Source organism: Leucoraja erinacea, chromosome 32 (assembly GCF_028641065.1).
Source record: "Leucoraja erinacea ecotype New England chromosome 32, Leri_hhj_1, whole genome shotgun sequence".
NCBI lineage: Eukaryota > Metazoa > Chordata > Chondrichthyes > Rajiformes > Rajidae > Leucoraja > Leucoraja erinaceus.
The window spans coordinates 14,088,909-14,110,082 of NC_073408.1; the positions used below are offsets into that span (position 1 = coordinate 14,088,909).

Genomic DNA, 21,174 nt, shown 5'->3' on the forward strand with positions numbered 1-21,174 from the left:
AGTTATGACTGAATTAATATCTGGAATTTTAAAATTCGATTTGATGGAGATTTTGATCACCAAAATGAACAATTACCACTCCGTTACGAAAATGGCAGCATCTTCAGTACACTCACCATAGCTGGTGACATCAGCAATATAGGTGCCAAAGTCTTGTGCCCCATTCATAAAGCCAAAGTTAGTCCCTCCATGGAACATGTAGAGATTGATGGAAATTCCTTTGCTTAAAAGAGCCGAAAGAGTATTCAGCAATCCTGCAGTAGGGAAAAAAAAGTCTAAAATCTCAGCAAACAATATAGAACAGAAACATATCTTAAGGCTCAAGTATAATATGCTCCTAATGTAGAGAGGTGTTTGGTACATATAACGTGCATAGGAATATTAACAGAAAAACTTACACTCAGCTACTGAATTATAGAGTGTACATTTGAAAAGAGGAAGTTTCTGCTGGAGGATAAGTGGTTGTTTGTGACAAGGTTTATCCACAGCAACCTTCCAACGTTGTGTGGTCCAGTGAGAATAATGCCTGACTTTACCCATTTTATCTATACCATCATGCTTGATGCCTCTCTTATCTTTCTTCTTTATTCCCCCAAAGTTATGTGAACATAGCAACTTCCAAGATTCAATGGAGATCTGCGCACACAAATCAGTCTTTCCTCTGTATTAAACCCATGCAATTGTTTGCTTTTCATCACTTCCATTTACAGCTGTCTTATTGTCCCTTGAAAGAACAGCCTTTTAAAACTCACATAGCAACAAAATTGTGATAGCAAATCCACTTCTTTGCAACCTAGTTTAAAGTTAACATTTGTAAAAAAAAAAAAATTTTTTTAAATGGCATGGAAGAATTCATACAGCACCAGAGACCTGGGTTCAATGCCAACCTTGAGCACTGTCTTATGGGGTTTGCATTTTCTCCCCATGATCACATGAGCTCATCTGGTTTATCTGGTTTCCACACACATTAACCACTGTAAATTGCCCCTAAGTGTACATGTGAGTGCAGAATCAGTGAAGGACAGGATGTGGGAAGAAGAGATGATGAGAATGTGGAGAGAATTGCAAATGGGATTAATAAAATATTAGTATGAATCGGCAGTTGATGGTTAGTGTGGACTTTGGCCAAATGCCCTGTTTCTGCGCTACTTTCCTCTATGACTTTTTACATTACATTAAAGACTGGATGTAAAGTGACTTGAAATGTCTCGTCTTTGTGAAAGATATTGCGTAAATAAAAATTATTGCCTGCTTATCATTTGTGACCACATCATCAGAAAATCTAAAAATGCTTCCTACAATCATATAGAACCAATGACTATTGTATTGATAGCTGTTCTCATCTGGAGTAGCCCTGGGCTGTCAGATTCGCTCTGGTGACTGAGCTTTCCATTGGGATACCATAAATCGTCATTCTTGTGCAGGTTGGGGCAAAAATCTTGTTATGAATTTGGTTTGGGCCGAGTGAATAACAGATTGGAAAAGAAGAGAAAAAAAATCACCAGTGAGCCAAGAGCAATTCCACGATTGGTCTTAAAATCTGCCCGTAACTTTTTGTTCAGGGCAGAGATATGCATGGACCTCATTCTTTTGACACATAGATTGTAGAAAATTACAAACGAATCGAACAATGAACAATCAGCAACTCCAACCTTTTATTGCAGAATAGGACCGCAAGTAGTTTGCCTGACCGTTCAAGACAGCCTCGCTATTCAGTGGCTGATAAGCTCGTGGCATCAACTATTCGTCTTTGTCAGTACAACAAGGCTCACAATTTAGAGATATTGTCAAATATTTATTTACATCCTTTAAATATCTCCAGTGATTTATCCTCCACAATCCCTCAGGAAGAGAATTCCAGAGAGAGGAGGCACGAATAAATCACTTGGCCAGTGAAAGAAAATGAAGCGCATGAAAAGATGGACTCCAACAATATCACGTACCTTCCCGATAGACATGGTGACCGCTACCCCAGTGGTCAAACCAGCCACTCCAGTATTCCATTACCAACTTAGGTTTGTCAGGCTAAACATTGAGGGAAAAAGAACAGATACAAGATTGCAGAGGAATATTGTCAATTAGCAAATTGTGTAAAATTTGCAAACTATAATACAGAGTTGTTCCCTAAAGAACAAGCATTAATGCTGAAGGTTAACTGGTCAGACCACCTTCTATTACCATGGTAATTATTCATATCAAATCTCCTTCTCTTTCCCTTCATTCTTGAAGGCACTAATTTCCTGCTAAGGTACTTTTCCACTATTCCGAATCTTTGTGGCAATTTGTCTCCCATTCTTCTTTTCTAACTTGTTAGCTATTCGACCTCCGAAGTCGAGACAAACTCCAAACTCTGTTCATCATGGACACACAGATAAACAAATAACACTACATTTTTTTTACTACTTGAGTTTTCGCTAAAATTCATATTAGCCCAAGGTACTGATGCCAATTGCTCCCCTCTTTCACAAGTGAGAACAAACAGACTTCAGTCAGGATTATTCAAACCCAGAGGAATAATAATGTTAAAACCTAAGCTCCTGCTGTCTCCTTGTTCATTGGGAAGAATGGAGTCTGAAGTTTGACATCCCTTGCTGAGAGAAAGGCACTTCAGACAACCCAACATATTGTAAACAAAGCATTATGTTCCCCTTCTACCACCCAAGCCCCTATTTATTTATCCATCAGATGACATTGTTTACAGCATATCCCGACGCAATCTTGGCCTCACCTTCTCAGTGATAGTCCCTTTATCCAGTTCACCCCGCTCCACCCTCCATGCAGTTTGAAACTAGTTTATTTGAGTCTGAAGGGGCCCCAACTTAAAAAAACACAGCAGCTACCCAAACCCTCCAGAAATGCTACATTTACTGCCGAGTTACTCCAGCACTTTGTAGTCCATTGTGCCGCTCCATTTTCTTTCCTTCCCAGGTTTGACAAAGAATCTTTACTGTAAAACATAAACTTTATTTCATCATCCACAGATGCTGCCTGACCTACTGAGTATTTCCACCTTTTTGTTTGCATTTCAAATTTCCACTTGCTGATTGTTTTTTTTTGATCTTCATATATCATACCAATGCCTATAACTAACCATGAGATCACTGCTCTGCAAACTATGATGTTACATGTCCAAAGATAAGAAAATTTCTTACTTCTAAATCTTTCATTAACATTAGTCCAGATTCCAGCTTCTGAAAGTTGAAAGTCGGTAAAACTGTAAACATGTCAAAATGCAATAGAAAAGCAGTCACACAAAGAGGAAGTCATGTTTTCAAATAACTTTGCAGGGAAACAATACTGAATGCTATAAATTCATTCTAAGCATATTACAGCAAAGGGAGATAAGCCTATCATTTGTAGTCCATTGTGGGTCGGGACAGTAGAGCAGCACTTAAGTTGCTGCCTTACAGCAGGGGTTCGATCCTGACTACGGGTCCTCTCTGTACGGAGTTTGTACGTTCTCACCGTGACCACATGAAATTTCCCCGCGTACTCTCGTTTCCACCCACATTCCAAATACGTGCAGGTTTGTAGGTTAATTTTCTTCGTTAAGAATTGTAAATTGTAAACTTCTAATAAAATATAATATTTTTTTAAAAAAAGAAAAGAATTGTAAATTGTCCCTAGTGTGTAGTGTGTGTGCTCGTGTAATGGAGATCGCAGGTCGGCGTAGATTCCGTGTGCCAAAGGGCCCGTTTCTGCATGGTATCTCTACACTATATTAACCTAGTCTACAAGTAACATATTTTCTAGCTTTCTATTGTGCGTGTAAGAAAAATTAGCCAATTACATTTTATGTATAACAGTGGAGGTATGATTTATTTTTCAGCTTGTAAATCCTGCACAATAATTATTAATTTTTTTTAATGAAATCATTCATTACGCTAATCCCCAAGTCAGTACTTACCTCCTGCAACGGATCCTTTAGTTAATCCGTCTTTGTTATCGGAAGTCATTAATAACTCCACTATCCCTCTGCTTAACAAGGCCTTTCAGGATTAAAACAGAAACAATTTTTAGACTGAATCTTCGTACTACTGACATTGTCTTGAAATGAATGGCCCTCAGTTTATGTGCAAAATAAAATAATCACTTGTTTCAATTCTAATTGGTCCAGATATTGACGCTGGCTCACAACTCCACATTGTATGGCTCCGACTAACATTTTATCCTTGAGAAATATGTGGAATATTGAATGTTTTCTTATATTATATGTTACATTAGCACAAGGTGGATGAAGAACAGACAGGTGAAGTAACTTAAAACAATTTCAGGAAAGATACATCAACACTTCTGATTGCTCGGGAATAACATTAACAATATATCCAGTACAGAAGTATTTAAATACCACTTTGAACCAAGCATCATTATCACTCACTGACTCTGCCACTATTCCACCAGTAACATTACATTTCTGTGAACATTTACAACTAGCTGGTTTGCACATATAAAGAAGCAAGTAGGGAGATGCTTTAATTTTGGTCAGACATCCTTGAGAAGTCACCAGTATTGGTAAAGTTAACCAACTGTCCAGGTCCAGGAATATCAGCACCCAAAAAAATGTGCTTCCACTTTCTCCTCTCCCCAACACACTCCTTAACCACAGATCCCCTCCAGAAGCGGAGAATTCACGTCTAGTCATTTAACCTTGAAATTTTTTAGGTCCGTAATAAATTTAAATCAACAGTGACTGCATGCAATAGTAATACAATCATGCAGTGCAAATCTGTGACATCACTTTGCTCACAATTTCAAGAGAAGCCTTCATCCACTTGACATTGTCTGGGAAACATTACAATTAATGAATCAATTCTTTATGCCGAAAAAATTGTTGTTCCCATAAAATGTAAAGTGCATTATTTCCAAGTATCCATGAACAGGTAACCAGAGTTTGATCATTTACAGAGGCAAGATCAAGATTTGTGCAACATTTCAAATGTAGCAAAATCCACAATGCCAACTAGAATCTTGCAGCTACAATAACATTTGGCCTCTGACCTCATTTTTCGCCAGTAATTACAGTACATAAGGCAGCACGGGGAACAATGGTACAGTTGCTGCCTTACAGCACCAGAGTCCCGGGTTCGATTCAGACTACGGATGCTGTCTATACGGAGTTTATATGCGCTCTACCCATGACCACGTGGGTTTTCTCAGAGATCTTCATTTCCTCCCACATTCCAATGACATACAGGTTTGTAGGCTAATTGGCTTGGTATACGTGTAAATTGTCCCTAGTGTGTGTAGGATAGTGTTAGTGTGTGGGGATCACTGGTCGGTGCGGAATCGTTGGGCTGAAGGGCCTGTTTCCGCGCTGTATCTGTAAACTAAACTGAAAAAGAGAACAGGTAAAAGAATACTAAATATCGCTTCGCATCTGTCCCAGAAAGATTTGCTAAAGGAGAGATATGCTATCACAAGCTTAGTGCCAGGTCACTTTGCCTGCCTAATTAGGAATGGAGTGAGGAAAAAAGGACCACTTAAAAACGACACCTGATTATTTTCTTTCCAAAACATTGAAAACAAAACCATATTACCTCTTTTACGTAAGCCATATAGTTGTCATCTTTGGCATAGCCACCATATTCGTTTTCAACTTGCACAGCAATAATTGGACCTCCATTTTTGTACTACAAATGAAGAACACAAGGTTAAAATATGATCTACTGTTTAAATGTCACATATAATATTACCACTTTATTTCATTTGTTTTTCCCAATTTTCTCCATTCCTGGAGGACTTGACCTCTCACTGGGGACACTTGTGCATTCAACTGACTGTCCTTCAATTGCATCAGTAAAATCTATTGCTTTGTTGTCACCATCATAATCAAGTGTGATTTAGTCTTCAACTAGGTAAACAACAACTTAAATGTCCTCATTCTTTTTAAACCTTTCACGGAATTTCTTAGTTTGGCTTTCTTCCCAACCAATTGTTCAAGCACTTTTGATTGCAACATGCGCCTTAATTTGGTTCAACAAAGAAACTGACAAAGAAACTAAACAAGTGTTGCCCGTCAAAGTTGCACTGAGAAATTGTGGAGCACCAACATTAGTCATTGGATACAATCGAGTGGTTCACTGAGCTATGTAAGGTGCCTGGAGTCAATTGTACGTTGGAACAGACAAGGTGTTTAATGTTATGATCTCGTCCTTAGAGAACATTTGTAAATCAACTCTGCATCTATTGTATTCCTCAATGTACATCAATAAAAATTAAATAAATGGGCATTAACTGAAGATGATGATATTGGGATGGTAGCTATAAACAGTATGTTCAAACACGGTGATGTAGGTGATGGATGTGGGTCGGGTGTTGGATGTTGACTTGTATGGATTTTAGAAAGGCATTTGATAAAATCCTCAATGGTAGGCTGATCTAGAAACATTCGGATGCATGGGATTAACAGTGACCATTATGCACAGGTAGATGAGAGATTGTCTTGGCATCAAGTTCGACAGACATTGTGGGCTGAAGGGCCTGCTCCTGTGCTGTACTGTTCCATGTGGGTTCCAAGATGGTCTTGCTATATGGGGAGGATAAAGGACTTCTGCCTCAGCATAATTCACTTTAAAAGGTAACGTTCTGTATAGACCCAATATAGATGCAGCCAATCAGCAAATCAGTTCAGTGATGTTCGGCATCTGCATTAAATGTTCTTTTATGATGTCTTCTGACCTGCAAGTTTGACATTGCAACTTTCTGGATCATATCAAATAGGTTACCAGAGGGTTAACTTGCCAAGATGAAATTTATTTGATAAATATCAAGCCATGACAAAAGAAGCTTTCCAACTAATGCAATATAAACTGTGCTTATTAGAGACACCGAACATCCATAGTGCAGCAAGATCTCGTGAATTGGCCTAACTCACCTGAAATTTGAGAACCTTAGGAATTAGCACATTGAAAAAGGCATTGACTGCATCAGTAAACCCAGCATATGTCGTGCGCAGTTTCATATTTCTGTCTCTCAACAGCCAACTAAAAAGGGAACGGATCAGATAATAAGTACAGTAAAATTAAATAACACTTCACCTAAAGATTATCATTTCTGATAGCCCATGCTCTTTGTTCCTGTAATCTATAGTTTCCGCTCTGTCAATTAACAGAATTAAACCAAATATAGTTATACCAATCAAAATAGAGACAGCAGTACATCACACTCTTCTGTAAGATTCCACCATTGGGAAAATGCTAATATTTTAAAGAAAGGTCTGTAATAATTATTTTGCAAACCCCCCCCACCCCAAAAAAAAAAAATGGTTTTAAGAGCTATGACTGACACATCTATTTGTATTTTACAAAGTGCCATGTCCGTGTCAACATCTGTAGGAAGGAATTGCAGATTCTGGTTTACACTGAAGATAGACACAAAATGCTGTAGTAACTCAGCGGGACAGGCAGCATCTCTAGATAGAAAGAATGGATGATGTTTCGGATCGCGCCTCAGTCCGAACGTCATCTATTCCTTCTATCCAGAGATGCTGCCTGTCCCATTGAGTTACTCCAGCATTTTGTGTCTATCTTCTATGAGGGTCAACATATCCATTTACCATGCATCCAAATCTATCATTCCAGTACTAAGCCATCTAATACTGGTCTCTTCCTAGACATTGATAAAACTAGTTCATGAGTCTGAAGATGGGTCCCAATTTGAAGCATCACCTATCCATGTTCTCCAGAGATGCTGCCTGACCTGCTGAGTTACACCTGCACTGATGCTTTGGAAATCAGGCATCTGCAGTGCCTTGTCTCTCAAGATCTGTTTGTTGTCAACCAAGGTGAGATGATAAGCACGCATAGCCCTTATGCATACACATCAATGACTTGCAAATCTACACACTAATTTGGTGAAACACAAAAGTGCTAGAGTAACTCAGCACGTCAGGTATCACAATGAGGGTCATGGATGACTGACCCATTGAGTTACCCCAGCACTTGGTGTCATGTTTTGAAAACCAGCATCTGCAGTTCCTTGCATATTGTTTCTGTATATAGAACAATACTCTCAAAGCATTGAGAGACACAGGACTACATACGGAAATTACAGTACTGGCATAGGACACCATAATAAATAATTATAGATGCAGAATTTCCATTCATCATTTGCAGAACAAAATGTAACCTTTTATACTTTGTCTGCTTTTAAGCATTCCTTGAATGAATGAATTTATGTAAGGAACAATAAACCATAAAAAGGAATGTTTGGAAATTCCATTCTAAAGTATTACTACATTAGTGATACATTTTAATTAAATTTAGTTAAGGTTTCTATTCTAGCTTTACAAGGTCATCTGAGAAAAATACTTAGATTCTTATTCGAGGACATACTGCAGCCTATATTTAGATTCAACTATTTACACCAACATTGATGGCAAGGCAACAGATCTATTATTAGCAAAGGAAACATTGCTCCCATGGGCATTGCTCAGAAAGATTTACCCTCAATTTGCACAACTAGTAAATTAAATCTGAAGGAGGGTTCCGACCCGAAACGTCACCTGCTCCATGTTATTCAGAGATGTTGCCTGACCTGCTGAGCTAGTCAGGCACTTTGTGTCTTTTTTAAAAGAAAACTATTTTGCTTTGTCCTGTAGAAGATTCTCAAATTTACCTGGGTAAACCTCCAAGGTCCCACTCCGCGCAGATATATGGTCCTGGGCGCAATATGACCCATAAATCCAAGTCATCGGCTAGTTTGAGATAGGCCCTAGAAAAGAAAGTTCAGCAAATGAACAAAATGGTGCCTTTCCAAGTGATATCCACATCCTTGCACTCACTGATGGCTTCTGATCATTGGTTGTTGTTCTCCAAGCTAAGGTCATAAATAATAGTAGAATTAGGTCATTCTGCCCATCAAGTCTATTCCGCCATGGATCTACCTCTCCCTCCTAACTCTATTCTCCGCCTTCTCCCCATTATCCCCGACACCCATAATAATCAAGAATCTATCTCTGCCCTAGAAATACCCATTGACTTGGCCTCCACAGCCTTCGGTGGCAAAGAATTCCACAGATTCACCACCATCTGACTAATTAAATTCCTTCTCATCTCCTCCTTCAAGGAACGTCCTTTAATTCTGATTATGGCCTCTAGTCCTAGACTCTCCCACTAATGGAAACATCCTCTCCACATCCACTCTTTCCAAGCCTTTCACTATTCTGTATGTTTCAATGAGGTCCCCCATCATTCTTCTAAACTCCAGCGAGTACAGGCGCAGTGCCGACAAGGGGATCATTCTTGTAAACCTCCTCTGGACCCTCTCCAGAGCCAACACATCCTCAGATATGGTGCCCAAAATTGCTTACAATACTCCAAATGTGGCCTGATCAGCACCATAGAGCCCACAGCATTACATCCCTGGTTTGTATTCTAGTCCTCTTGAAAAAGCTGTGATGCTTGGAGGATTACAGCAATGGAAACAGACCCCTCTGTCCTCCAGGACCATCAGACACCTATTTGCACTAATCACATTTTATTCTCCCCCATTCCTGTTAATTGCACTCTGGTTCTCCAAATCTCCTACACAATGGGAGCAAATTACAGTAGGCAATTAACCTATCAATAAACATGGCAATGGTACACAGAGAAAACGCATGTATCAGGGTAAGAATGTGTACACTGCACAAAGCCAGGATCAAATCAGTCTCAAAGCGCTGACGAACACCACAATGGTGCCTGAGGGAATTGTACTGCATTCTTACGCGAACCAGGGTCGGCCAGAGTGTGACATCTGAAGAAAAAACCATGGAGATCATCTCCCACTGTGTAATCTCCAGAGCTTTGAGGTATGTGCCGCACAAAATTACCCTATGGTGTGAAGTCAACAACAAAAAACTTGCAAGCTACAATGGACAAGATTCTGCAAGGAACATCACATTCTTGGAGCAATCAAGATGAAGATTGAATACATCTTATCAGCCATGTATACATACAAGGTGCTTTGCTCGCAATTAACAACACAAAATACAGTAAACAATTAAGAATAAAACATGATCATTTAAGCATGTGAAGAATGAAATAAAATACCAGAGCAAAAGGAGGCTACAGACTTTTGTTGAGTGGAGCTACTGCTCATCGAAAAAAGTCCAGAGTTGCCTTCCAGATGGAAGTGCTTCAAAGAGTTTGTGGCCAGGGTGAGAGGGTCAGAGATGATCTTACCCACTCGCTTCCTGGCCCTTGCTGTGTACAGTTTGCTGAAGGGGGGGGGGGGGCAGGTTGCGGCCAACCTTCTCGGCTGATCGAACGATGCAGTGCAGCCTCCAGATGTCATGCTTGGTGGAGAAGGTGAGGACAGACTCAATGATGGCAGTATAAAACTAGACCATCATTGCCTGTGGCAGATTATGTTTTCTCAGCTGCCGCAGGAAGCACATCCTCTGTTGGGCCTTTTTGACTGGAGTCAATGGCGGCCTCCCATTTAAGGAACTTAAATTACTCTACAGATGTGACTGTGGTGTTGATGGTGAGTAGGGGAGGGGACGGGGAGCTCTCCGAAAGTCTACAATCAATTCCACTGTCTGAAGAGCATTTATCTTCAGGTTTTTGCGATGGCACCAGGATGCCAGCTGTGTCACTTCATGTCTGTAGGCAGATTCCTCCCCATCCCGGATCAGACAAATCAGTTTATGGCGTCCGCAAATTTGAGAAGCTTGACAGAGGAGTATGTGGAGGTGCAGTCCTTGGTGTAGAGGGAGTAAATGAGAGGGGAGAGTACGCAGTCTTGCGGTGCTCCTATGCTGAAGGTCAGCGGGTCCGAGATGTGCTTTCCCTAGTGGGTGATTGATGCTCAGCAACTCTGCTTGTAAAGAAATGCTTTTAAGAAACATTGCAAAAAATAAAAACCACCAGGAAACACAAATGTTATCTACTCACTCAAGATCAATATCGTCTTTAAAATTAAACGTCCCCCTCTCTGGCTCATGAAGGTTCCATGGAACATACCTGTAATAAGAAAATGAACACTAATGCATTATACAAAATATCAAAAGTTCACTTAGACTGACTCCTCACTCTGAAATCATCGAACCTTTAAGCGTGTTAAGCCACATTGGAAGCATTCAATGCAGTTCTGGTCGCCCCATTACATGATGGGTGTGGAGGCTTTGGAGAGGTGAGGAAGAGGTTTACAAAACTGCTCACTGGAAAAGGAGGTATTAGCCACAAGAACAGGTTGGACAAGCTTGTATTGTTTTCTCTGGAACATTGGGAGGTTAAGGGGAGACCCAATAAAAGTATTTAAAATTATGAGAGGCATAGATAGGATAGAGAGTCAGAACCTTTTTCCCTCGGGATAGAAATATCAAAAAGAGGGCATAGTTTTAAGGTGAGAGGGACAAGTTGAAAAGAGATGTGCAGGGCAAGTTTTTTTCCTCAGACACAAAGTGAGTGGAGGGTGCCTGGAACACATTGGTGGTGATGGAAGAAGATACGATAGTGGCATTTAAGAGGCATTTAAATAAGCACATACATATGCAGAGAATGGAGGGACATGAATGACGTGCAGGCAGGAGATAAGTTTAACTTGGCACTATGCTTGGTACGAACTTTGTGGTCTGAAGGGCCTGTTCCTGCATGTTTTATGTAAAAGCTGCTGAGGGCCTGTTCATAACCTGCCTTTAAAACATCAGGAGAATACCTGCTATAAATTTATACAAAACTAGAAAAGCCAGCATGACAACTTCAGGGAACTAAATCATAAAAGGATTTTTTTTTTCAAAAGGCTCATTGTAATATATCTTTGCACACAATGAATATCACTTACGTTGTTAAAGTATTCAAACCCAAGGCTTTCATCTTCAACATGCGGTCAGACCAATACGCCCGTGGAATACGAAAATAGTGCATTGATCCGCCCAGAATTAAAAACTTATTTCCCTCCAATTGAAAATATTCTTTGTTGGCCTGCAATCCTAAATTTCTGCTGTGCATTCTTTTTGGAGTGAGGGATATCCAATGGAACCTAAAATCAGATGGAAAACATCTTAGTTTCAGGTACATACATAGCCAAGCAAACCATTTAGAGAGAAGGCACATGGTGTGCTAGTCCAAAAGACTAAGTGGCAGATAGATCAACAGCAGGCAAGTTGGCGGATCAAAATGCTTTCATTGTCTGCAACGCTGTGACTTAATGGTGTTCAGATATCATATGACCAAATCATTGGCCTGGTGATTGGTACGATGGGAATGACAATTGCTCACAAAACAAAAAGATTCCTTTTTACTACACACACACACCTTTCCAAAAGGAATTGTTAAAAATGATTGCGTGTATACTGCCATTTGTACATAGCTCAGCATTAGCACTCCAAACTAAATGAGCATCGAGCTTTCTGTCTTTTCACTGCATAATAAACTACACTCTGTATTGTTCTCAAATACAATCACTTGTACATCTGATGAATTCAATAAGCTTCAAAAGGGCTTTGTTACATCTTTGCCGTGACCAGAAGTTCACATAATTTTCAGATCGCCCGATGAGCTCTATTTATTTTGGAATCTATCCATTCAATTTAGCAACGGATAAGTAGCAATTCCTGAGGAGTGGGAAGGATCAACCCAACATGTGGCCAGGGAGAGGAGCATGGTGGTACGACTTGAATGTTGACTCTTGGATCAGGAGTGGGGAAGGTTAACTGGAATTGGTAATGCTGAATAAGACACAGGGTTGGCTGAAGATTGGTGGGTCTGGGACTTGAGTAGATGGGGCGGGCGAGACAATAAACCTACACACAGGAACGCCAGACCAGCTCTTTACTAGCAGGACCAGATTATCCCAATGATAGGAATCCCAATAATAACATTGTACCAATTCTACTTTCATTCTCCAAACACGCTACAGTGCAGAGAACGCCTGGAATTGCCAAAGGAGGCAGTTGAGGCAGGTGCAACAACATTTAATAGATACTTGGACTGGGACATGGATAGGAAAGGGCTAGAAGAATAAGCGCCAATCGGGACGAGATTAGATGGAGCATCATGATCCTTGCAGACAAGTAGGATGAAGGGCTCCGTTTCACGCTGAATGACTATAACATGAATTGAACAAAGCTTCTGAATTCTGATTTTTTTTACAATCTAGTCCAATGTGCATCATTTTACATTGCCTATTGATTACAATAGATTAAGCTTGATTTGTCTCTCCCCACTCTTTGACGATCAAGAGTTTCGGATTCCAGCTCATTGCAAAATGCAGAAGACATTAATAGCAAAATGATTAATATTTTCTGATTTGTAAGCAAACAGCACAGTGGCACAGTGGTAGAGTTGCTGCCTTACAGCGCTAGAGACAGTGTTCGATCTCGACTACGGGTGCTGTATGTACGGAATTTGTACCTTCTCCCTGTGACTGTGTGGATTTTCTTCAGGTGCTCCGGTTTCCTGCCACACTTTAAAGACGTAGATTAATTGGCTTCAGTAAAATTGTAAATTGTGTGTAGGATAGTGCTAGTATATGGGGTGATTGCTGGTTGGCACGGACTCAGTGGGCCGAAGGGCCTGTTTTCGTGCCGTTTGCCTAAAGTCTAAATAATTGTTGATGCTGAAAAAACAATCAATAAAGACTGAAAGTACAGCATCTGTTGTGAGAGTGACATTGTTTTAGAATGACAACCCTTTATCACACATGGCTGAGGGATAAATATTGCCTGGGGACAAGATAAATTGTCATGTACATTAATAGTTTCTCTCTTGACATATTATGCTTGATCAGTTGAATGTTCTTAGTATTTCCTAAAAACACCGATCTTCTTTAAATTAGTACACGGATTAATTTGCAACCAAACAAGAGTCAGTTTTCAGGTGACACCCAAGTAACTGTCTCCGTATATCTGCTTCAGATTAGCAGAGACTGGGTGGATTTTTCCCACTGGAGGGTGGGAGGCTGAGGGGGTGACCTAATAGAATTATATAGAATCACAAGGAACATACACAAGGTGAATAGTCACAGTCTTGTTCCCATGATAGAGGAATTTATAACTAAAGGGCACAGATTTAAGATTAGAGGGGAAAACTTAAGGGGATCTGGCAGTCAGGCCTTTCACACAAGAGGGTGATATGTATGTGGAACATGCTGCCAGAGGAAGTGGCATAGGCAGATGCAATAACAATGTTTAAAAGACATTTGAACAGATATGGATAGGAAGGATCTAGAGGGTTATGGGCTAAATTAAAGCAAACGGGATTAACTCAGTTCAGAAAACCATGCCTTCGGTGCTGTACACATCTTGGTTCGGGCCTATTCAACAACACTAACAATGCGCACATATATCAGTTGTCACATGATACATTTCTATAGGGGTTCATATCACAATATTACATCAACTCTCACGTGGCAGCAACAGCGACTCCAGCAGAGCGGCAGTGTCGACTGCAACGTCAGGCTGTACTTTTGGCCTTAAGGCTCGGGACATGGATTTGAGAAAGTAATCTGGACTTGATGTTGTCAAGCAAGTTACAGCCAAAAGCAAGAGATTTTTCTCTCTGCCGAGTATCATTAGTATTTCTTGTTTTCGTTTTACTTCTAATTCCCAGTACTTTACCTTTCAGATTATTCTATCTGCTTGATAACACATTACCTGACTGTTTCATGATACAGTACAGCATAATACAGGTTGCTGTTGCGAAGGAACTGCAGATGCTGGTTTACACCGAAGATAGACACAAAATGTCGTGGAGTAGCTCAACGGGACAGGCAGCATCTCTGGAGAAAAGGAATGGGTGACGTCTCGGGTCGGAATATTTCTTCAGTCTTAAAACTGTCCCGCTGAGTTACTCCAGAAAAGTCTATTTTTGTTGTGGTTGTGAATATGAATTATGTGTTTGTCCCCATCAAAAGGGAACAGCACTCAATTTTCATTTTGCAATTAAAGAGTGGCCATAAATGAAGCAATGCACTCATCAGAAATTAACTATAAAAAAACATGCGCTCACAGTAAACTGTCATGGGTTTAAAAGACATTTAAAACAGAACAAGTTAATTGGCATCCCAAGCAATTATTCCTCCTCAAAGAGGCAGCTCAGATCACTATAAAGCCCTTAAACTCCAGGTTGTTAGAGCAGTCTATGGAAAATTAAGATTTAAAGATTATGTTGACATGATTAGACCATAAGACACAATTTTCTTGAGAAAAAAAACGTTCAATATGTGCGTGGCTCAAGACTATGCCTGTTCTTTTGAAAATGTTTTGCTATTTAGTCTTGAACTATTGAACTATTGTTCTCCCTCCACCTATAAATTTCACCAGTATATATTTAACCTATAAATAAATCACAACAAATGGCAAACTGCATACAGGGAATGGAAGTTTGATGTTTTCCACTTCATGAGGTGATGCAAGATGATGTTGGCATAATGGGCATATTCTCCTGAATGATTAACTTTGTTTTGTTTGGGGTTCAAAGGATGGCATCAATCATCATGAAATAATCCATTTGAAATACGGCAGTGGAACTTGGACAAGCTCCCCTGGATGGTATTGGCCGTGGGAACTCCCAGGGCAACTTGGTCTTCCAAAAGTGAGTTACACTTATTTAACTTTCATCATTCACATCTACACAGAGAGGGTGCAACACCCCAGGCCGTCCAATCTCAACCATAAATACACTTCACCATCCCATCCCACCCCCACAACCTCAATCAACCCAAGTCCAGACCTCAAATGTTCATTTCCCAACCCCCTGAACTACCAACTCTGTTGTTTCCCCAAGAACCCTGGATGGCCAACATACCAACTTCCATCATTTCCAACTCCACCCAACTCTTCTCCTAGTTTGGGTTATTATAACCACATATACTCAGATATAATGAAAAATGTTGTTTTACATGCCATCCAGGCAAATCATACCATACATGATGAGTACAATCAAACCATACACGAGTACAACAGGTAGCGCAAAAGAGAAAATAAACAGTGCAGAATATCGTATTGCAGCTGCAGAGAAAGTGCAGGCAAAAGAAAAATCTACCTTGAGGTAGATGGAGAATTTAGCTTTAGCATTAGAGGCCCTTTAAATAATCTGAGAACAGCATGGAGGAAGCCATTCTTGAATCTGGTGGTACATGCTTTCGATCTTTTCTGGATAGAGGAGGTGAAAAGAAAATGACTGGGATGCAAGTGGTCCTTGATTATTTTGGTTGCTTTCCCCAAGACAATGCAAGATATAGATGGAGTTGTTGGAGAGAGAGGGATGTGGATGGAAGGAAGCTGGTTTGCACGATGGACTGGACACATCCACAACTCTGAGCAGGTTCTTGTGGTTTTGGGCAGAGCAGTTGCCCATCCTGCCAGGATGCTTTCTATTGCCCATCTGTAGAAATTGGTAGGTGTCATTGGAAATGTACCAAATTATCTTAATATTCTGAGATCTTGGTGTGCTTTCTTGGTCATAGAGTGACCATATTTAAACCAGGACAAATTGGTGGTGATATTTACACCTAGGAACTTGAAGCATGCAACCATCTAATGCAGACATGGGGCATATAATCCACTTTGCTTCCTGGGTGGCTCAGTGGGTCAGCTGTAGAGTTGCAGCCTAGAGTCCCGGGTTCAATCCTGACACTGGGTGCTGTCTGTACGGAGTTTGCACATTGCATCCCAGTGACCGCTTGTGTTTTCTCCGGGTGCTCCGGTTTCCTCCTGCACTCCAAAGACGTACAGGTTTGCAGGTTAATTGGCATCTAGAAATTGTAAATTGTCCATAGTGTGTAGGATAGTGCTCGCATACAGAGTGATCGCTGGTTGGTGCGGACTCGGTGGGCTGAGGGCCTGTTTCCATGCTGTATCTCTAAATTCTAAAATAAATGTTGATGAAACGGCAGACCCCAATGGCTCTCCCTCACCATTCCAAACACAGACCAGCTTCCCATGTTTCAGCCACTTCTCCCCCTACACACACTTTCATAACATAGTCCTATCTCAACCGTCTCTCCATTCTAGCTCAACCAACCACCACCCAAGCACCACTATCTCGCCCAACTACAACAAAAGGTACCTCACTCCAGCCCCAGTGCAGTTCCTAACCTCCTGTACCCAGTCTTAACACCAACTCTACTGGCAGCACATTTTTGCTTCTCTGTCACATCCGTCCAAAAAGAGCACTGGTGCTCCACTGCAACATCTCGCTATCCTTCGGGCACACTGGAATTTGCAGGACTAAACATCTGGTTATGATGTCCATGAATATAGATGGATTTCTTTAATCAGAGAGTGATGAATCTGTGGAATTCATTGCCACGGAAGGCTACGGAGGTCAAGTCAACAGATATTTGAATGGTGGAGATTGACAGATTCTTGATACGCAAGGGTGTCAGGGGTTACGGGGAGAAGGCAGGAGAATGGAGAATGGAGTTGAGAGGGAAATTATAGATCATCTATGATTGAATGGCGGAGTAGACTTGATGGGCCGAATGGCTTAATTCTGCTCCTAGAACTTATGAATAGAGACAGTCGGGTGACACACCAATTGCTCACTGGGTGATAAGCTCATGGCTTGTTAAAGAGCGACATGGCCAACATTTTCCCTCCACCAACAACCTCAAGCAGATCTCCTGCTCAATGTCACCTTGGGGAGGCACTCTGCATACTCAACTGCTTGTTCGATTCTCAATTTCATTTCAATGCTCACTTTGGAAAGTTCTAAGCCTTCAGGAAATGCACCATTTAAATTAGAAGTTCTTAAACAAAAGTAATTAGAGGCCTTGAAGGGTGTAGGACTGGTCAGCTTGCTCCAGGATGTCCTGACCTGGACTAATGGGGATGGTCACCTCCTCCTATGCTGCTCCATATGAAATTTTAGAAAGATGAGAGGGTATCTCATTGAAACATATATTGTTAAGGGCTTGGACATGCTAGAGGCAGGAAACATGTTCCCGATGTTGGGGGAGACCAGAAACAGGGGCCACAGTTTAAGAATAAGGATTAAGCCATTTAGAACGGAGATGAGGAAACACTTTTTCTCACAGAGAGTAGTGTGCCTGCGGAATTCTCTGCCCGGTGGAGGCAGGTTCTCTGGATGCTTTCAAGAGAGCAAGATAGGGCTCTTAAAAATAGCAGAGTCAGGGGATATAGGGAGATGGCAGGAACAGGGTACTGATTGGGGTTGATAAGCCCTGATCACATTGAATGGCGGTGCTGGCTCGAAGGGCCGAATGGCCTACTCCTGCACCTATTATCAATTGAAATACTAACTCATAAGCATGTTTCCCTAGCATTATAAAAATAAACTGCTGGAGGGAATCACATCAATCTCCACTTGTACAGGATCAAGGATGTGTACTGTGCTCCAAATGACTCCCCCAGAATGTCAGGCTTGCCACACATCCACAGAACTCTGACATGGGAGCAGGCTTCACGCTTTAGTCCATTAGCAAACAACTCAAACATTATTCATTATTCTCAGGATTATTAGTCGACGTCAGCTACTGTACCATTCCAGGATGTTGGGTAATAAATGGTTGCAATTGATGAATGCAAAACCAATTAAATGCTTTTGCAGTCACTGGTGGCTGGGGACCCAACTCAGTGCAAAATCACAGGTAGTCCCGGCAAAGGATCCTAAGCCAGCAGCCACTGGTCAAACACTTTAACTCCCATTCCCACACTGACCATTCAGGCCTGGGCCTCCTCCGTTGTCAGAGTGAGGCCAAGCGCAAATTAGAGGAACAGCACCTCATATTTCGCTTGGGTAGATAACATCCCAGTAGTATGAACATTGACTTCTCTAACTTCAAGTAGCCCTTGCTTTCCCCCTCTCTCTCTCCATCCCCTCCCCCTTCCCAGTTCTCTGACCAGTCGTACTGTCTCGGACTACATTTTATCTCTGTACCGCACACTCCGACATCAGACTGAGGAAGGGTCTCGATCCAAAAGGTCACAATTCATTCTCTCTAGAGATGCTGCCTGTCCCGCTGAGTTACTCCAGCATTTTGTGTCTAGCCACTGATCAAACACAGGCAGTGTCAAAAGAACCGGAACGCAGGGCAAAGTCGATGCTGCACGATTAAAAATAGGCAAGACCAGAGAGTGAAACCAGAATCTAATAAAGCACAGCAGCTGTCAGGGGAAATGTTGGAGGCCAGAATAATAGTGACATTTAAGAAGACATTTAGACAGGTATGTGGATAGGAAAGGGTTTACAGGGATATGGGCCTAACGCAGGAAAATGGGACTTGTTTTAAGCATCTTGTTTGGCAAGGAGAGTTGGGTCAAAAGATTTGCTTTATGACCCCATGACTCAAAGCTGCTGCCAGACAGTACAAATATTTAACTGAGGTTTTTAATTTCTAATGTGACTGGGATGTGGGGAGTACACTCTGCGGCAATCACACGGAGTATCAATCTGCCCCTCTGAAAATTAGCATAATGATTTTAGAAAATAAGCATTTAATTGGGAATGAAACTTGCCCCCCAAAATTATTTTAGTTAAAAATAATCCGACTCCATCCAAGGGCACCGACAGTCTGTTCAGGCGAGGCAGAGGTTCACTTGTACCTCCTCCAACCTCATCTACTGTATCCGCTGTTCCATGTGTTTATTTATTTATTTATTTGTTATTTATTTCGGACAGAATAAAAGAATAAAAAGCAAATGTGAAACAGCATACAAAAAACAAAAACAAAAATATTTATAAAGTGTCATAAACAATATCTATAAATAAATGAAATCGTATGTGTCCGAAAGGGAGCAGGAAGAAGCCAAAGCTTATTAATTCCCACCCCTTATTCAACTGCTTGTAATTATCTTATACAAATTTAGCAGTTATATGTACACCAGCCACTATATGTACACCAAATTATTTACATTTGAACACTAATCAAATATTTACAATGCCATACAAAAAAGAAAAAATGAAAAAGAAAAGAAAAGACCCGCATATACTATACAGTATCTTAGTCATATATACAATCCATCACTCTATAATCACCCTTCCCAATACAATCAGTATAACAAATATCACAATCACCTATCCTCATCCCATATCCTTTTAAACAAGTGTTTTGGTACATCTTTTTAAACTGAATTATGCTTGTGCTAAGTTTTATCTCCTGTTCCAGACCTTTCCACAAATTCACACCAGATTGCTATGCACATACTTTTAAGAGTTGTTCTGACATTGAGTTTTTTTAAATTATGTTCCCCTCTCAAATTATACCCACCCTCCCTTTCCATAAAGTTTTTGTATATTTCTTGGAAGTAAATTATTTCTTGCTTTGTACATGATTTGCGCAGTCTTAAATTTAACCAGATCAGTGAACTTCTGTTCATTGGCGAGACCATGCGCAGGCTCAGCGATTTCGCTGAACTGCCTTAACCTACCTGATCTCCCGGTTGCTCAGCACTTTAACTTCCCCCTTCCATTCTCAATCTCTCAATCTGACCTTTCTGTAGCTTACACCCCAGCTGTATGAACAATTACCTCTCTAACTAGCCCTTATTTTCCCTCGCTCTCTCTATCTCCATCCCCTGCCTCTTCCCAGTTCTCCCACCAGTCTTACTGTCTCCGACCACAGTCTATCTCTGTCCTACTAACTCCCCTGACATCAGTCAGAAGAAGGGCCTGGACACGAAACATCACCCATTCCTTATCTCCAGAGATGCTTTCTGTCCCGCTGAGATACTCCAGCATTTTGTGCCTATCTTCGATATTAACACAATTGTTGGCTGACCTCCAATTATTTGCTTCTGTTCCAGTGCTGTATTTTAGCATGTTCTAAATGCAGCGATGCAAACTGTGACCACCCCAGCCAGGGCACAAGGAGTAAACTTTCTCAATGCCTCACCCAAACACTGACTTTCCCTGCTATCCTCACATCACGAGCCACTCCTACCCCGAAAACAACTCCAGCATTTTCCAAAGATCAGCATTTTGACTTTATGACATCCTGCTTCATGAGAATACTTCATCTGGTTTCAGTTCAGTTAAAAATTACCGCTTTGATTCATCTAAATAATGAAGATAACCATATTTCCAGTTTTTGCAATATGCTTGTCACTTGCTATCATGTCAATGTGCAAATTCTTCTTTCATCACACACACTTTTACTATAGCCATTGATTTTTAAACTTCTATAACTCAACACAAGCCACAGCTTCTAATCAATGTTTGCATAGAATTGACTGCCGGGGGGGGGGGGGGGTCTCTCAATTCCACCCAATTCACGGAATGCTCAGGC

At 40.9% G+C, this 21,174-nt stretch overlaps 1 protein-coding gene across 1 annotated transcript in view; it reads right to left on the reverse strand.

Annotated features, from left to right (window-relative positions):
* Nucleotides 1-21,174, reverse strand: part of LOC129712398 (beta-galactosidase-1-like protein 2) — a 40,237-nt gene that overhangs the window by 15,529 nt on the left and 3,534 nt on the right. Inside the window, exons 2-10 of the mRNA XM_055660795.1 lie at nucleotides 11,767-11,964; nucleotides 10,878-10,946; nucleotides 8,617-8,712; nucleotides 6,875-6,983; nucleotides 5,538-5,630; nucleotides 3,908-3,989; nucleotides 3,153-3,214; nucleotides 1,944-2,025; nucleotides 117-254 (exon numbers count right to left, since the gene is read on the reverse strand). Coding sequence (XP_055516770.1) covers nucleotides 117-254; nucleotides 1,944-2,025; nucleotides 3,153-3,214; nucleotides 3,908-3,989; nucleotides 5,538-5,630; nucleotides 6,875-6,983; nucleotides 8,617-8,712; nucleotides 10,878-10,946; nucleotides 11,767-11,964 — 929 coding nt within the window. The remainder of the gene's footprint in view (nucleotides 1-116; nucleotides 255-1,943; nucleotides 2,026-3,152; nucleotides 3,215-3,907; nucleotides 3,990-5,537; nucleotides 5,631-6,874; nucleotides 6,984-8,616; nucleotides 8,713-10,877; nucleotides 10,947-11,766; nucleotides 11,965-21,174) is intronic.